Raw genomic sequence first — 17,488 nt, 5'->3', positions numbered from 1 at the left:
AGATGTGAATTGTCGCTTTGTTCAGAGTATCAGTGCTGTCTATGCTGTCCTCCCGTTAGCCACTCAGTGGCTGTCTCGGTCACCAGGTCAATTGTTTAGCATATTCATGCCCAATGCAATATCCTCACATTAGCTATCTCAATAAAAGATAGTTTCCCAGCATATCCATGCTGTATATACTACCCTCTCTAGTTACTCAGTAGCTATCTCAGTAACCAGACTGAAGTTTGTTCAATGGACCCTCCTGCTAGTCACTCAGTAGCCATCTCAGTAACAGAGTGAAGTTTGTTCAGTGTATCCATGCAGTGGATCTTACCCTTACATTAGTAGCCATCTCAGTAACAGAGTGAAGTTTATTCAGTGTATCCATGCAGTATCTTACCATCTCATTAGCTACTCTGGCTGTCTTGGTGGTCAGATGGATTGTCACTGTTATTGCACAATGCTCATATTTATCTCAACCTTATTTTACTTAGTAAAGGCTCGATAGTTGTTGCAAAATAATACACAGAGAGTGCCAGCGTTGTACCACGAAAGGACAGATTAACTCTGGGTCTATGGGGAAATCATGTGTATCTATTGTGTAGCTGTGCCTATATACACTCCCTTACATATATCCTCAGTCTCCAGAAAAAAAATCAGGTGTCTGAAACACATCCATGAATAAAGGAACTCCAGTTCTTAATGGAATACTATGGGTTTGTCTGTATATTTCTATACAGAAATGTTGTCTTGTGTGGTCCTCATTCTCTGAACTAAGGGCCAATACCCAGAGGCATGGATTCAACACCATCTTACCTGGGTGATGTTCCCAAAAGCTGTCTGAGGCTTGCAAGTCATCGCATGTCAGCTGGGTCAGGCTCCAGACCTGCCATTCGGGAAAGCTCAGCGTTGAAAGGTTTTGAATCTAGCCTCTCCCATACCCTGCCTTCCATACCGACTAACTCAGGAGGCATACAGTTATCCTCTGCAAGTGCTGCAGGATTCTGCAATAGCTGCAAGCAGAGCGGGAAGAGGGTGGTCTCCAGGAAACGGTCTGGGAGCCCTTCCTGGGTACTTCCCCTCTCGTGCACTGCCCTCAGCGGGGCCTAAGCTATTCCCTTTGTGACTGTCACAGGCTTGGTGGTTTCTCCGACAGAGTCACTTATCAAGCTTAAACCCTAATTACACTTATCTGGGATGAAAATTGGCCGGTTCACCGTTTAGAGCCCTCCTAATTGTAAGCAATGCTCCTTCAGTGAGCTGCCGGGCTGTCGCCCTTTCCATCGCTACAGATCAGGCACACTCAGCTGCTTCTGCAAGCTCAGCCTCCTCTTCCCTGTGCTTCTGTGGCCATTTCAGGCGTGAGCAAGGTGGTGACCGTGGACGTGAAAGGGAACTGGCAACGCTGGCTGAAGGTGCGGGACCTCACCAAGGGAGTGACCTATTTCTTCCGTGTCCAGGCGCGGACCATCGCCTACGGGCCGGAGCTCCAGGCCAATGTTACTGCAGGGCCAGCCGAGGGTAAGTGGGCTGAACTGATGACCGAGCTGAGTCTCGTATTTCTCACCTGCCTTGTGGGCTGGGGATTTAGGGGCATTCTCAAACTTTTGGGCTCTAGCAGCCAGAAAAGGCCTCAGAAGTTTCCAAAAACATTTTGTAAGCCAGGCACCGCAGTGCACACCTGTAATCCCAGCACTCAGAAGGTGGAGGCAGGAGGCACAGGGGTTCAAAGCCAGCCTCACTGCAGAGCTTGGGGCCAGCCTGGGCTATATAAGAGCCTGTCTCCAAAACGTTTAAAACGTTTAAAGCAGACTACAGAGAACATGAGCTTCTATGAGTACACTTGTTACATACTCAGAAGCAAGTTCTTGGTGTTAAGCATGTAGATTTGTTTTTTTTTTTTCTAGCTAAAACAAACAAAAATACCTTAAGAAAAAAATAAATGAAAATTGCAAAACTTTTTAATATATAAAATCTTCATGTGTAGCCCAGACTGGCCTCAAACTCCAGAGAATCTTCCTGCCTAATTTCCCAAGTACTAGGATGACAGGCATACATCACCATGTACAGCTATGGATCACATTTTTGAAGCAAAACAAATAAGAAGCTTCTAGTGTTCTAGTCATAAGGGAGGGCTGCTCCACCTTAGTAGCCCTTCAGTCTGCTCCATCGACCAGGAGGCAGACTACTGTTTGAAGAACAGCACTGGGCACCTTTTGGCCTACATTGTCTCTGTCTGTCCTCTGCTTACCTCCTGTTTGGTTTTGGTGTGTGTGTGTGTGTGTGTGTGTGTGTGTGTTCATGTGTGTATACATGTATATGTGTATATACATGTGCACATGTGTTCATGTGTGTATGCATGTATATATGTGTGCTCATGTGTGTATGCGTGTATATGTGTGCATGTGTACATGTGCATGTATGTGTGTGTATACCTGTGGAAGCAACGGTTGACACTGGATGTCTTCCTCCCTTGTCCTCCACCTTTTTTTTTGAGAAGGGGTCTCTTACTGATCCTGGCAAATTACTTGCCAATTTACCTAGACTAGTCAGTGAGTCCAGAGGACTCTCCTTTGCCTGCGTCTCCTGTACAAGAATAACAGGTCCACACCCAGGACCAACTCCTTTTCTTTGAATTCTGTGTGTACATATGCATGTGTGTAATTCCTGTGTGTGATGTACATGTGCACTGCTGTCTACAAGCACAGCGTGTGCCTGTAGATGCCACAAGGCCATGTCAGGCAGCATTCCCAGTCACTCTTTCGCCTGATTTTGGAGACAAGGTCTCTCGATGAACCCTGTGCTCATGACCGGACAAGGTGGCCAGTGAGCTCCGAGAACGCTCCAGTGCCCAGCAGCACTCTGTGTGCTAGGACGGAAGGTGTGCACAGTGGAACTAAGCTCTGACATGGGTGCCGGGAGCCCAACCCAGGGCCTCACGCTTGGGAAGCAGGACTTCAGTGACCCCGCCATCTCACCAGCCCAGATTTTTAAACATAATTAAATTCTTTTTCATGAACCAATTTTGAACTTCACTGGGGATTTGAAACTTTTCTTCTATATGCCAACATACATACACATATACATGGGCATACCCTGCACCACGTTCTGAGATTCACCACCACGTCTCTCAAATTCCCGCATCCTATCTGCATCGTTCAAAACCTTTTCCTTATCAAGACTGTAAAAACCAGAGCTGACTGTAAGCACAGACAAGACAGAGACTTTGAGATCTTGCAGGTAGATAATACTAACTGCGCTTAGCATCTTCCTGAGTACCTTGCAATTGCTCTGTCCCAGCACTGACAGTGGTGTGGCCGGCCTTTCTGAATCTCTCCCTCTGGAGCCTACATTCTCAGAGTGCACCGACCCCTCACTCCTCATACCAAACCAGAGGAAGAATGAGGGAAGGAACAGGGTGCCACATGCCTGTAATCCCAGCACTTTGGAGAAGGGAAGATGACAAGGTTAGGGCCAACCTTGCCTGTGTATCAAGACCCTGTCTCAAACACAGTCCTGGGCTAGAGAGATGGCTCAGGGGTCAAGAGTGCCGCTTGCCCTTGCAGACGACTCAGGTTCAGTTCCCAGCTGTAACAGTGAATTTAAGGCAGTGGTTCTCAACCGTCCTGATCCTGCCACCCTTTAAAACAGTTCCTCATGTGTGGTGACCTCCAACCATAACACTATTTGTTGCTACTTCATAACTGTAGTTTTGCTACTGTTATGAATCATAATGTAAATATCTCATATGTGTGATATCTAGTATGGGACCCCCAAAGAAATTGTGACCCACAGATTGAGAACTGCTGATCTAAGAGCTCTGATGTCCTCTTCTCTCCTCTGCACCAGTGCACACATGTGTGCATATGCACATACACACACACACACACACACACACGTCATAGACAGAGAAAGAGAGGGGGTAGGTAATTAAAACTCTTTAATAAATTCAACACTTCTGTCACCACTGAGGGGTCCCCTGTCCCCTCAAAACCAATATCTACTCTCTTTGCCCTTTTTATCTCATAGGGTCCCCAGGCTCTCCAAGAAATGTCCTCGTCACCAAATCTGCCTCTGAGCTGACCCTTCAGTGGACAGAGGGAAACGCTGGGAACACGCCTACTACAGGCTACGTCGTAGAAGCCAGGCCATCAGGTAGGAGCCATGGGGTCGTGTAGTCCTGGCTGGACACAGAACCAGACCCTGCCCACATGGTGCTACCTTGGTCACACTGAAGGTAGTTGGCCCATGACGCCTCCCGTCCCTGCATTTCCTTAGCAGGGCTGAGGTAGGGGGCGTGTGTGGAAGAGGAGACTCATTTCTTGTTCCCCTTCTAAGTGCCTGGTAACCACAGCTGTGCTGTTAACCTCTCGGGCATTCAATTTCTGATGCCTTAGCCGCGTGACACTCCGAAAGATGATAATTGTCACTCTCAGGAAAGGGTAGACGAGAGGCGAAGGACACTCGAAGACATTTCAGCTCATCAGGAAGATCTAGAAGTGTCTCAGGGACTCGTCTCAGGGGTCTAATGCTGGCGGCCTGTGGAAAGAGCCTTGCGCACTTCGGATAATTACAAACGTCCTTATTAATAGAGAAAACGACACATCAACTGCTGGGCCTCTCGCTTCTGAAAACCAGGACTGAGATCCATTCCTGGGCTGGGGAGAGGGCTTATGAGTGAGTGAGGAGACTTGCTGTGCAAGCATCAGGACCTGAGTTCAGATCTGTAGCACCACATCAGAAGCAGGGCGTGGCTGTGTGTGCACCTGTACCTGTACCTTCAGTGCTGTGGGAGGTGGAGACAGGAGAATCAGTGGGGATTGCTGACTGCCAGCCTCACTGCAGGCTCAGTGGGAGATCCTGTCTCAAGAGAATAAGGCAGAAAAGGAAGAACAGGGTACCAGATATCCTTCTCTGGTCTGTGTGTGTGTGCATGGGACTGTAAACAGCCACACACAGGTACATATACCACGCACCCACTCACATGTGCTCACATGCACACCTATGCATACATACACACATGTACACACACCCTTGCACATGCACCTCCTGGCTCCACCTCCAGAGTGCTGAGATCATAGGTGTACATCATGGGTGCATACATACACATGAACCCACACACATACACATGCACCCGCATACACCCACACACATACACACATGCACACACACATGCATACACACACGTGTACCCACCATTGCATATGCATGCATGCATGCATACCCACACACTCATACACATATGCACCTGTACATACACACATAAACACACGTATATACACATATGCACATACACATGTACCCACATGCACTTCCACACACACATGAACCCACACACATATGCATACACATGCACATACATGCATACATGAGCACACACACATGCACCTGCATGTACCTACACACACATGCACACACAGAACTATTCCTGCCCTACTCCTTCCTTCTGACCTTTTTTCCTGTCTTGCTCACTTTTTAAGAAATCATTTTATTTTGTATTAATGTGTACAGGTGTTTTGCTTGTGTATATGTCTGTGCACCACATGTGTGCCGAATGCCTGAGGAGGTAAGAAGAGAGCATTGGTTCCCCTAGAACTGGAGCCCCAGTTAGGTGCTGAGAATCAAACCTAGCTACTATGCAAGAACAGCCAGTGTTCTTACCTCCTGGTTATCATTCCAGCCCTCTCTTGCTCATTTTAAAAGAAGTATTAATTGCATATTAATGGGATTCAGCATGATTTTTTTGGGAGTGTCCCATGCAACTCAGGTTGGCTTTGAACTCTCTGTGTAGCCAAGAGTGATCCTCCTGCCCCCACCTCCAGAGTGCTGGGATCATAGGTGTACATCATGCCGAGTTGTATGTGGTGGCTGGAACCCAGGACTTCTTGCATGCTACGTAAGCTCTCTCCCATCTGCTCCTCCTCCCAGCCGACGGTGTGGTTTTTTTTTTTCTGCATGCATTACCTGACCTGGGGAACTTAAGGAAGGAAGAGTTGTCTTAGCTCACAGTTCGGAGGATTAGCTCTGTGGTCACTTGGTCTCACACATTTGGCTGTATGTGGTACCAGGAGAGTGTGGTAGAGGGGAGCCATTTATTTCATGGTAGACAGGAAGCAGACAGAGAGACAAGAAGGGGCCTGGGACACGGACCCACCTGCGGTGGCCTACTGCCTCGAGCTAGGTCTACCTCTAAAATAGTTCCCCAAACATTCGGCATGTAAGCTCTGGGAGGCAGATTATATGCCAACCACAGTGCCACAACCAACCATCCTTACTAAGTAGTAAGTAGTGATCCTTAATAACCAGTGTTCTGCCTCCATATTATATTTCTGTGTTGGTCCCCACATTTGAGACAGAGTGCGAATACTTGTATTTCCGTGTCTAGGTATCTTAACATGGTCTCCTCCAGCTCCATACATTTTGGTACAAGTGACAGAACTGGATTCTTCTTTATAGCTAAGTCATGCTCCATTGAGTATGCACACTTCCTTCTTCCATTCATCCCCTGGCAGACATCTAGGATGGCTTCCTCCCTTAGGTGACAAAGGCATCTATAGTTAATGTGATAACCTCATTTTCTTTGGCTGTATACCCAGCACCAGACAGCTAGATCATCTACAGTTTTGCTTTTAGATTTTTGAAAACCCTCTTTCCTGTTCTCCTCAATGGCAGAACTAATCCACATTCATACCTACTGTGCGTGCACATTCCATTTCATTTCGATGATGATCTGTGGATGTTATTGAAAAATTAGTTTCTGATGGCTTGAGTTGGGTATTACCACTGGGAGCTCTGGGTTAAGGGCAGTCACCAAACATGGAGAATACTAGGCAGTGTCACCATGGACTTCAGATGGTCACAGGCTCACAAGGAACACCTGAACATCAACACAGTAAAGCACCGGGAAGGCTTCAGGAAGGGGCTTCTTTCCCTGTGCCAGATGGGTTTTTGTGTTAGGAGCCATTTTGGTCTGGTATTTAAGGAGGCTGTGAGCCCATAGGGGGAGGAGCCCTGATGTCACATCCTTCCTTCCTTCCTCCCATGTTGCTTCCGGGTGGTTATAAGTTAGATGTGTGTTCTGGAAACATCTATGGAAAAATAGACTGGAAAGGTAGCCTGGTGAGATTGCCTAGTAAGTAGAACACCTGATGCACGAGTGTGAGGACCTGAATCTAAATCTTTAGAGCAGATAGGTTCTCAACCTGTGGGTCATGACCCTTTCAGGGTCAACGATGCATTCATTCACAGTGATCACTTAAGACCACCAGACAGCACAGGTATTTACACTGCAATTCATAACAATGGCAAAATTACAGTCATGAAGTAGCAATGAAATTATTTTACAGTTGGGGTTCACCACAATATGAGGAACTGTATAGGGTCTCAGGATTACACAGCCTTAGAGCCTACCTGAACTGTGCACACAGCGAGACATCTGTAACCTGGTGCTCGCACAGTGAGCCGGGAGGTGGTGACAGAAAGTCCCCAAAAGCTCACGAGCTGGCTATGACTGGCCTAATGTCAGAAAACAAGATCTTGTTTCAGATGAAGAGGGAGCTGAGGTTATCTTCTGACCTGCATACATGTTCCACAACATGCACACATGCACATGCATACAGTGCTATGTGTGCGTGCCTGTATGGACATACCTGTACTACACACACACACACACACACACACACACGCACGCACGCACGCACGCACACACGAACACACACATACATACACGCACATGCACGCATGCACACACACAAATACACACACACACACACTCACACACACACACACACACACACACACACGCACGCACGCACACACTCACACTTAATACAAACATACTTTTTAAAACTTCTTCCTGAATCAGTGGGCAAGATGCTGTAAGAGGTGAAATTGTCAGAGAATGAAAATACACAAAGGAAGAGAGAAAGGAGGGAGAAAAGGAAGGAAGGAAGGAAGGAAGGAAGGAAGGAAGGAAGGAAGGAAGGAAGGAAGGAAAAAGGAAAAACCTTTGGCTTCACCTTGCTGGATTAGATGATAGCCAAGGAACAAGGCATTGATGAGCTCTGGAGACAAGAGTCCTCAAGTCAGTGAAGGTTCTAGGTTCTTCTGTGATCATTTGGTCCTCACCATGACCCCAAGGACCAAGGACAGCCAACTGGCTCTCTGCAGTGACTCTGTGTTCAGTTTGCCACCTACACTGGGAGATAATTGCCATCCATGTCCCCTGTGGATGCTGCTACCTGACCATGGTGGGCTGCTGGGCCAGGGCCTTTCACTGCAAAACTAACACAGCAAGATGTCCCATCCCCTTTGCCACACAGGCCAGCCCCAGCTCACAGCGGCATGCGAACTTTTATAGACCGTCAATATTTAAACACCTTGCTGGGACCCAGGGGCCTCTGGATCTCAGCTGTCATCTGTTTCAGGCCCCATTACACAAGCCATTAAACACTGTATCTTCTCATTTTCTCCACTGACGCTCCCTGGCAAGGCCTTCTCCGGGCAGAGCGCTGGTTTATTTATGCACAGCCCTGTCCGCCTGCCATCCAGGGGGACAGAGACACTTAGGTGTCCCAGGGCCCAGATGGTCTGTTCAGCCTGATGTGTTCTGGCCTGGCCACATCCCTGCCTGCCCCCATCTGTCCCTGTCCCCGTCTTCACCCCTGAGGACTTTGCTGAGGAGCCCATGACTGCTCCGCCCAGCAGCAGCTAATGGCAGTAGCATCAGGCTAAATCACAGAGCCTCTTATTCCAGAGAGGGTGATCCCTGAGCGTAGCTGGAGGACACGGCCATCAAGCGCCGCCAGGATGGCTGACCAGCTGGTTCATTTCTCTAAATTTCGAGCGAGTCTCCCCTGGAATTGTGTCGCAAAAGGCATCTGGAAAGCAACTATGTGGTGGGCAGACTCGAATGATTTATTCACGAAAATTATTCCAAGGCATTTTGCTGTGTAGCTCTCAGAGCTTAATTTACATATTTACACAATACACTGGAATGGCACTAAAGGCACTATAAATATACTTTCCTCTCCAAAGCGGCCATGAAATATATATTTAGGGCGCACCCAAGGCAGGCAGACATTGTATTGCTGTTCTCACAGATGATACCTTAGCCTGCATGCAAGGGGCGGGGCCTGTCCACCCTCAGCCCTCCTGGGTGCACCCCAAATCCTTCCCCATTCACTGTGACTTTCAGTTCTTGGTGGGGTGAATTTTAACAGAACAAAGAAGAAAATCAATAGTTCCCAGCTGGGCACAGTGGCAAACCTGTCTTCCCAGCATTCCAAAGGGTGAGGCAGGAGGATGGTGAATTTTAGAACAGCCTCGGCTACCTAGATAGGCAGACCCAGCTTCAGAAATAAACTAGTTCCAAGCTGGGGAGATGGCTCAGTTGATAAAGTGCTTGCCATTACAAGCATGAGGTCCAGAGTTTGATTCCTACAACCTATGCTCAATACAGAGAAGTAAAATAAAATAATAAGGCAGCAAGCCACTGAGAGATCCTGCCTCTAAAGCCAAGGGGACAGTACCTGAGAAATGATATGTGCACATGCACACGTGCACACACATCATGTGCATACACGATAGATAGATAGATAGATAGATACATACATACATACATACATACATACATACATACATAGATACATAGATACATACATACATAGATACATACATAGATACATAGATACATAGATACATAGATAGATACATAGATACATAGATACATACATAATACATAGATAGATAGATAGATAGATAGATAGATAGATAGATAGATAGATAAAAATCATATTCTTTGAAGGTTGGAGATGGTCCAGCGAAGCTAGGGCTCTGCCTCATGTCTCTCTCCTCCCCACCCCACCCCAAATGCATGGGCATCCTCCTTTCCTGGATCAGTCTCCTTCACTAGCCATCCCTGCCTTGAGGCACACACCGAGTGCTGTCTGCTACATTGGGCAAGGGCCAGACAAAAGGCATTTTTATTAGCAGCTGTATTTAGCCTGTTGTGTAAGCCTCGCCTCCTAGCTTGACCATTCATACAGATAGAAAAGGCAACACTTAAGAAATAAGCAACCACCAAGCGTCCACTCCCTCAGCACTGCAGGCTGCCGATCGGGCTGCTGGCTCCATGACTTAGTGGTGAGTGACAGTTTCATTCAGCATGGAGACCCTGTTTAATTGGCCGTGAAATCAAACTTTTGTATTGGCATGCCGTCTGCCCTGATACCTACAGCGCTTATGCTTGGGTGTTGTAGGGATATATCCAGCGAAGGCCCCTTGGTCATGCTGCATTGGGCCGCCTTGGTTCAGAAAAGATGGGATAGCATATGAACAAATGCATCTCCTACACTGGGGCTGGGGAGATGCAGGCATGGAGAGCTAACGCTGATTCATTCCATCCTCTAGAAACAAGCATAGCCTTTGACAGCAGCTGTGTTTGTACCAGAAGAGCCTTCGGATTTGAAGGCCTCCGTTCTCCTCTCCAAGGGTGAACAGCACCTCATGGAGGAGGAAGATCACAGAGTCTGTGTTCTCTAAGGAACACCCATGCAGAGAGCTGAACTCCGCAGTTCCACTCTTTGTGAGATGTTAGGTCTGTGGCGACAGCGAGGCTTCCTTGGGAACGTTCGCAGTTTCTATCCTGGTGCTTCCTTGCTGCTTTCTTAAGACCTCCAGGTGGACTTTCTCTGACAGTGTACTAAGAAATAAGATTGATAATCTAGGAATTGGTTACCTGCGATCAGTCAAGGAGGAGTCAATCAGAGAAGGGAGGAGTATCCAGGGGTCAGTCACCTGAGGATTCATCCAGAGACCAGACATTTGAGGACCAGTCATGCAGAGATCAATCACCTAGGGGATCAGTCAATCACTCAGGGGTCAATTTATCCTTCGAACCAGTTACCAGAAACCAAAAGGTCACCCACGGTTATCTTGTGATGCTATCAGAGGAACAGGGGACCAGGCAGGAGGTGAATCTGACATGTGTTAACTGTCTAGGAATCATCTGAGAGACCGGTCACCTAGGGGATCTGTCACCCAGAGACCAGTCACTTGGGGCACTGACTGAGCAGTCACCCAGGAGACAAGTCAGTCACTCAGGGGACCAGCTATACAATAGGCCTGTCACCCAGGGGACCCATCACCCAGGAGACCTGTCATCCAGGAATTCACACTCTCAGATCCACCCTCCAGGATCAGCCAGTGGAGACCTGGACTTGTGTGTAAGACATGTCACCTGTTTCTCATCGTGGTGACAGGTGGGTCACCTGCAATAAAGCCCATGGTTCTCTTGTGATAAACACAGCCATTCTGTCCTCTCCTGTTCTGACTGAGATGGAAGGCCAGGCACTGGGGATCTTCCCGGGACAAGGAGAATCAGTCGCACAAATCTCATTATTGTTAATAGTTCTGTAATGTTATTTTTCTCACAAATTTGTGGAGGTATTTTCTCCATCACTGATTTATTGAGATATTTAGCGGCATAATAAAAATGAGAAAAACAACCCACAGTTGGGAAACAGTGGCCGCTCTCACAGCTGCCAAGGTTTTTTTTTTTTTTTAACCCACTGGTGATCACCATGTAAATATTGGTATGGATAAATAGCGCAGTGAGTTATAATCCAAGTATGATATGCTAATTTTCGAAGGCAGAATTAAGCAAAATAAAAAATGCAAACATTCTCTTCTGTTAATTTGGAGGGAAATTATCTTGGCGCCACACCACCCTCCCCCGTTTTTTTTGCATATAAGTAGATGGCTGAATAAATCACTCAGTGTTGAGGTCCTATATCAATATTTTAAAATGTTTTTATAAAACACGCACAGAGTTCCTGGAGCTATGACAGAGCTCTTAAAGTCAAATATAGTCTTTGGGTGACGACAGAAGCAGGGGAGTGGGTGTTTGTCCCCAGTAACAGCAGAACATTAGGGAACCATGGGTGCAGAGGACACAGAGAGCTCGCCACAAACACTGAGCACGTGTTCTGTAAGCCACCCACAGAGCCGCTGTCCCTTCCTGGAATGTGGGTTGGAGTTGGGTGGGGCATGTTCTTGCCTTCTCTCTTCATGCTGTCCATGGACTGTACATAGCCTGTGAGAGCAGAGACTTTCCTGACCCGCTGAAGGGCAGAAGAGTGGGTCCTGAATATTTGTAGGTAAAACAGGGGGCAGCAGAGGGGTTCCAGGGCTCTGCAGACCACGGGTCTTTAATGCTCTATGACCCTAGGCTGTTTTTTTAAGCAAAATTCACCTAGGAAATATAAGCTAGGGCTGGAGGGGTGTCTCAGTGGTTAAGATAGCTTGCTACTCTTAAAGATTTGTGTTTGATTCCCAGCATCTATTTCAGGCTTACAATTGGCAATAACTCCAGCTCCAGGGGATCCAATGCCCTCTTCTGGTCACCAAAGGCATCTGCACATGCAGGACATACACTCACATAAACTACTCATGCATACATATAAATCAAAATAAATCTTTAAAAATGTGTGTGTTTGTGTCTATGTGCATGTGTGTGCAGGCGCGCGCGCGTGTGTGTGTGTGTTTGTGTGTGTGTGTGTATGTATGTGTGTGTGTGTGTATGTGTGTGTGTGTGTGTGTGTATGCGTGCACACACACACTGGTGCCCATTCTATGCATATAAGCCTTTATTTTGGGTAGGAGGAGGGACCACCTATGCTACAATTTGCTGTTGTAACATTGCCACCCCTGACAGGTCTCTTGTTAATATGTAGGAGTGAATCTCGAGGCTCTTCTCTCTGCTGATGCCTTTAAAATGATCAGTTTCACCGAATTCATTAACCTGTGACTATCAGGGCTTCACCAGGGCAAAGTCTAAACCCTGCGCAAACACAGGCTCACACGCTGGCAGTCTCCTGTTTACCATTGGGCTAATCCATCCGAGTGCAGCCTCTGCAAAGGCGGTGGGGGGAACCTCCGCTCTCCATCACCCTGGGGCTGTAAAAACAGCACGCGCGTGCACATGTATAATCCGTGGGCTTTTCCTCCCAGGTCACCTGCTTCTTCAAGTCCCACGTACCTTTGCCTATAAGAGGAAATTGAACTTGGGAAGAATTTCTACATCATAGGAACAATTTAGACTTGTGCCCACCTTTTGGCAACAGCCTCCTTGGGGAGTAATTTATATTTTATTTGCAATCCCTCATGTTGCACTGACTGCGTGTGAAGCGGTGTGCTAAGCACTTTAGAAATAAAAACATATTGAATCCTCAAGGCAGGTCTACACTGTACGTACCTTTGTCTTTGCCATATGACAAACAAGGCTCAGAGAAGTTGAGTGCTCTGCCTAAGGTCACACAGCCAATGACAAGACCACTAAGGTTGTGTAGTTAGACTCTTCAGCCACAGTGCTTTATGGTTTTGGTTTTTGTTTGTTGTCATTGTTGAGACATGGCTTTATGTAGCCCAGGCTGTCTTAGAACTTGCTGTAAAGTTCTAAGTGACTTGAACTTCTGATCTTCCCGCTTCCTCCACCACCCAAGTGCTGGGATTACAGGTGTGTGCTATCCCAACCAGTTTCATTGGTTGTAACCTGCATTTTCTTTCCTCTGTTTGTTGGTGCTTTGGGATCAAAACCGTTCACCTCTCTCTTCTTCTCTACATAACATTTTCTGGCTTGGATCTTATTCTTGTTTTCCTAAATATCAGAATTTACATAAACTTAGCATTTAACCTACTATGGAAAACTGTGCATAAAAGTCACCCCCTTAACATGAGCATGCATGCATGTGTGTCTGTGTCTCGCCTGTCTGTCTGTCTGTCTGTCTGTCCCTGTGGAGGTCAGAGGGCAACCTTGAGTGTCATTTCTCAGTGACTTTCCACAGTGTCTCTCCCTAGTCTGGAGTTCACCTATTAGGCCAGGCTGACTCGCCATCGAGCACGAAGAATCCTCCTGTCTCTCCGTCCCCTGGCCGGAGACAACACATGTGTGCTTCCACATCCAGCTTCTTAGTGGGTGCCGGGAACGGAGCCCAGGTCCCCACACTGACGCAGCCAGTGCTTCACCCTGAGCTGTCTCCCTAGCCTCACATTAACCTTATTTAACCATAGCACTGAGTAACTCCACGATACTCCGGGTCCATTGCTACCATCTGCCTTCCAACTTGGAAACCCAGGCTCTGTTAGCGTTGGGTTCCGGTCCCTGGGACCTCCCGTTCTACATTCCGTCTCCAGCATTTGAACAACCCTGGTGACCTCATCTAAGCAAAATAGTGCAGTGTGTGGCCTTTGTGACAGGATGACTCCAGTGGCATCTTGTCCTCAGTGTCCATTCACAGTGTCAGGATCCCTCCATTTTGAAACTGGAATAACATTCCATTGTGTGTTTAGCCGTTTGTCTGTCCTTGGGCCACGTGGGTATTCTACACCTTTCAGCACTGCGAATAGCATTGCTGGATTTGCAAGCAACTGTCCAGAATACAAACCTCTTTAAAAACCAAATGCATCCTGCTTTTAGCACCATTGACTAACAACATGAGCTTGGGGCATAGCTCAGCGGTAGAACACCTGCCTAGACACCTTCAGTGCAGACTGGGGGATTGGCTCAGCTGTGAAGCTCCACTGGGTTCAATCCTCAGCAGTTGTGTGGTAGGAACAAATCTCTGCATTTACGGCAGGCTGGACCCTGCGGGGGCTCAGGACACTTGGCATTGATAAACTATTTTCATTTGGGAGGTGGCCCTCCAGGCAGAACCAGGGTCTAATCCCCAGCAGACAGCATGAAGTTCTAACAATGCTGTCACTAACCTGTGTCTTTCACATAATCCAACACTCAGCCACTCCACATGTCCATTCCGTCCACAATGCATGGGGAACATCATGTGCCGCCACGGTGATGACAGAGGCGAAGGAAGCCATGCCTTAAACCACCCTCTCCAGCCACTGGCTGCATTTTGTTTCCAATGAGAACAGCGTTGGAACCCTTAATGGGTGCAACCTTAGCTGGTGACCTGCTAGCTCCTGGCTACTCGCAGATCAAGGATGAGATCAAAAGGGTCAGCAGTGGGGTGTGTATGGAACGCAGAAGGGAGCCAGGAGGACCTAGATCCAATATGATAAGGAGAAGTGGGGGAGATAAGAAAATGCCGCTCTGAAATAGTGAGATGGCTCAGTCAGGCCTAATGACCTGATTTTGGTGTCAGAACTCACACGGTACAAGGAGAATTGAATCCTGCAAGTTGTCCTTCGAGGCCCATAGTATACTGTGGCATGTCTATGCCCCTACATAAATAAATGTAATAACAAAGAGATCATAATGCCCAGCTAGCTACTCTGGGACATTTGCTGATGACAGAGACATACCTCTGTTCTACCCGAGGCTCTCTCCAGTCTCTGAGATTGCCCTCAGATGCCCTGTCACAGGCAGCTGTGAGCTGGCCAGCCAGGCAGGTGCCTGGGGCTCACGGTAATAACTTTTATTCGCCTGATGTAATTGTCATCTCGGGGGCTTACTGCCTCTGTCCGCTAACCTAGTCCTGGAAGCTTCCAGCCTCCATACAATCTAATCTAGGCCTAGAGTGTTGTCAGTAAGTCTGAGACTTACTGCTAAATGAGCTCACCCCTTCCTAGTTCTTTCAAAGCCGTGGTTGGCTGGTTCAACTCAGCTGTTCTGGCTAACAGTCCTCTCTAGCTGACTGCTTCAATCTGGCTTCTTCTCTCTCAGCCTCTGACTGAATTGCTCTGCCTGACCTAAAATTAACTCTGGCAATCTAGTCTAATCCTCTGGCTCCTTCTCGTTCTCTGGCTCGTTCTGTCTTCACCTGTGTCTAGCTTGTTCTCTCTCTAACCTGTCTCTGTGAAACTTTCATAGTAAAACTGCCTCTTTTCTTCCTTTTCTCTCTGTGCTGCTCTCTTAAGTAGCTTCCTTTCCTCTCTGCTCGTGAGAGTTGGGTGTATCCTATTCTGTCAGATCTTTCTCTGATTGATCACTTTGTCTGCCACTCAAACATGGGTGCTTCCATCAACAAACCAACTTTACCTTCATTTTTTGGGATTAAAGGTGTGAATAAGGGCATGTCTGCATTCCAACCAGAGAGATTAAAGGTGTGTGATAAGGGCTGAGCCACACCACAACTAAAAACAGGCATTTTCAGTAAAAACCACAATTTTGGGGTTCACAGAGTGACCAAATATCCTGCAACAGCTCATCTCAAGACAAGTTGCCCTGACCTCTGCCCCATCTCTGATCTCTCTTGCAGATGAAGGCTTATGGGACATGTTTGCAAAGGACATTCCCAGGAGTGCTACATCATACACCGTGGGCCTGGACAAGTTGCGGCAAGGGGTGACCTATGAGTTCCGGGTAGTGGCTGTGAACCAGGCAGGCTTTGGGGAGCCCAGCCGCCCTTCCATTGCAGTGTCAGGTAAGTCCTTCAGGAAATTTAGGGGTGCTGTCCTTTCTCCATAAGATGGAAACATATGGTGGCAGCACCCATCCATCTGTGAGAGGGGAGGGCAGGTGCTGAGAGACTGGGTGGAGGAAGTGCTGCAGATCAGATCGGAGTAGGGAGCACGGTATAGACCCTCCTCACTATGAAACTCTTCCCTGGGACTGCCTTCCTCCAGCCAAACCTCAGACACCGAGCCACTGGCAAGGACCCCAAACCAAGACGGTGAGATCTCAATGTCAGGCTGTGTCAGGACTCGCATAAAAATCCAGGCATGGCAGCATGCACTTGCCGTCTCTTCCCAGTCTGCAGAGACAGAGGAGAGATGACTGGGTTCTCATTGGAGATCTGCAGTGGTCTAAAAGGAGGTGGGTGAGTTTCTGGGGATGACACCTGAGGTTGACCCCTGGCCTACACATGTGTGCGTGTGCATACACACACACACACGAAAAAGGAGAAACTGCTAAGAAGCAGCTTCATTGCCCGTGTAGCCTTGAACTGTACATAGCAAACCGCAAGTGGAGTACACCTCATCTCTATTATGGCACACCATCCACAAACACTCTGAGATCCTGCAGCATCAAGCCAGCAGTGGCTGCCATCTAGACTGTAGTCAGTTCATGACATCCTTCAGAAATGCCAGCCACAGTCACCCACTGGCCTTGCATCAGCACCCATACCCTGAGATGCAAAATCCCCTCAGGAAAACTGAGGCCCCTCTTCCCTGCCAAGCAGCAGAACGGGCCAACACTCATAGGTAGCCATCTTGAGAGTCACGGGACTTGCTATATGGGGATATTGAATGCACAGCCAGACACCCCACTTACATCCTTTGGATTCAAAACACTGTCATTGCCTGAGACACCCTGCAGTGCACCATTATCCAAAGCCAATTTCCCCTTTATTCCCAGCATGCACTCATTCGTCATCCACCAGTGAGACACTTAATGCAAAGGTGGATGTGTTCTCTGCAGGTTTTGGCAGCTGCTGGCAGACCCCGGCTCTGCCTGCAAGACACTCATCATTCAGGACCCTCGGTGCCATTTAACCAGCCCCCCACAGGGACACCCCTGGCGGGCAGGAGTGAGGCCCTAGGGTTG

At 47.9% G+C, this 17,488-nt stretch overlaps 1 protein-coding gene across 1 annotated transcript in view; it reads left to right on the top strand.

Annotated features, from left to right (window-relative positions):
- The window catches only part of Sdk1 (sidekick cell adhesion molecule 1), a 1,012,579-nt gene that overhangs the window by 969,149 nt on the left and 25,942 nt on the right, over positions 1-17,488 (top strand). The window contains exons 39-41 of the mRNA XM_052168081.1: positions 1,342-1,503; positions 4,012-4,137; positions 16,200-16,364. Coding sequence (XP_052024041.1) covers positions 1,342-1,503; positions 4,012-4,137; positions 16,200-16,364 — 453 coding nt within the window. The remainder of the gene's footprint in view (positions 1-1,341; positions 1,504-4,011; positions 4,138-16,199; positions 16,365-17,488) is intronic.

The sequence above is a fragment of the Apodemus sylvaticus genome, chromosome 22 (assembly GCF_947179515.1).
Source record: "Apodemus sylvaticus chromosome 22, mApoSyl1.1, whole genome shotgun sequence".
Lineage (NCBI taxonomy): Eukaryota > Metazoa > Chordata > Mammalia > Rodentia > Muridae > Apodemus > Apodemus sylvaticus.
This window is presented reverse-complemented; position numbering and strand designations above follow the sequence as displayed.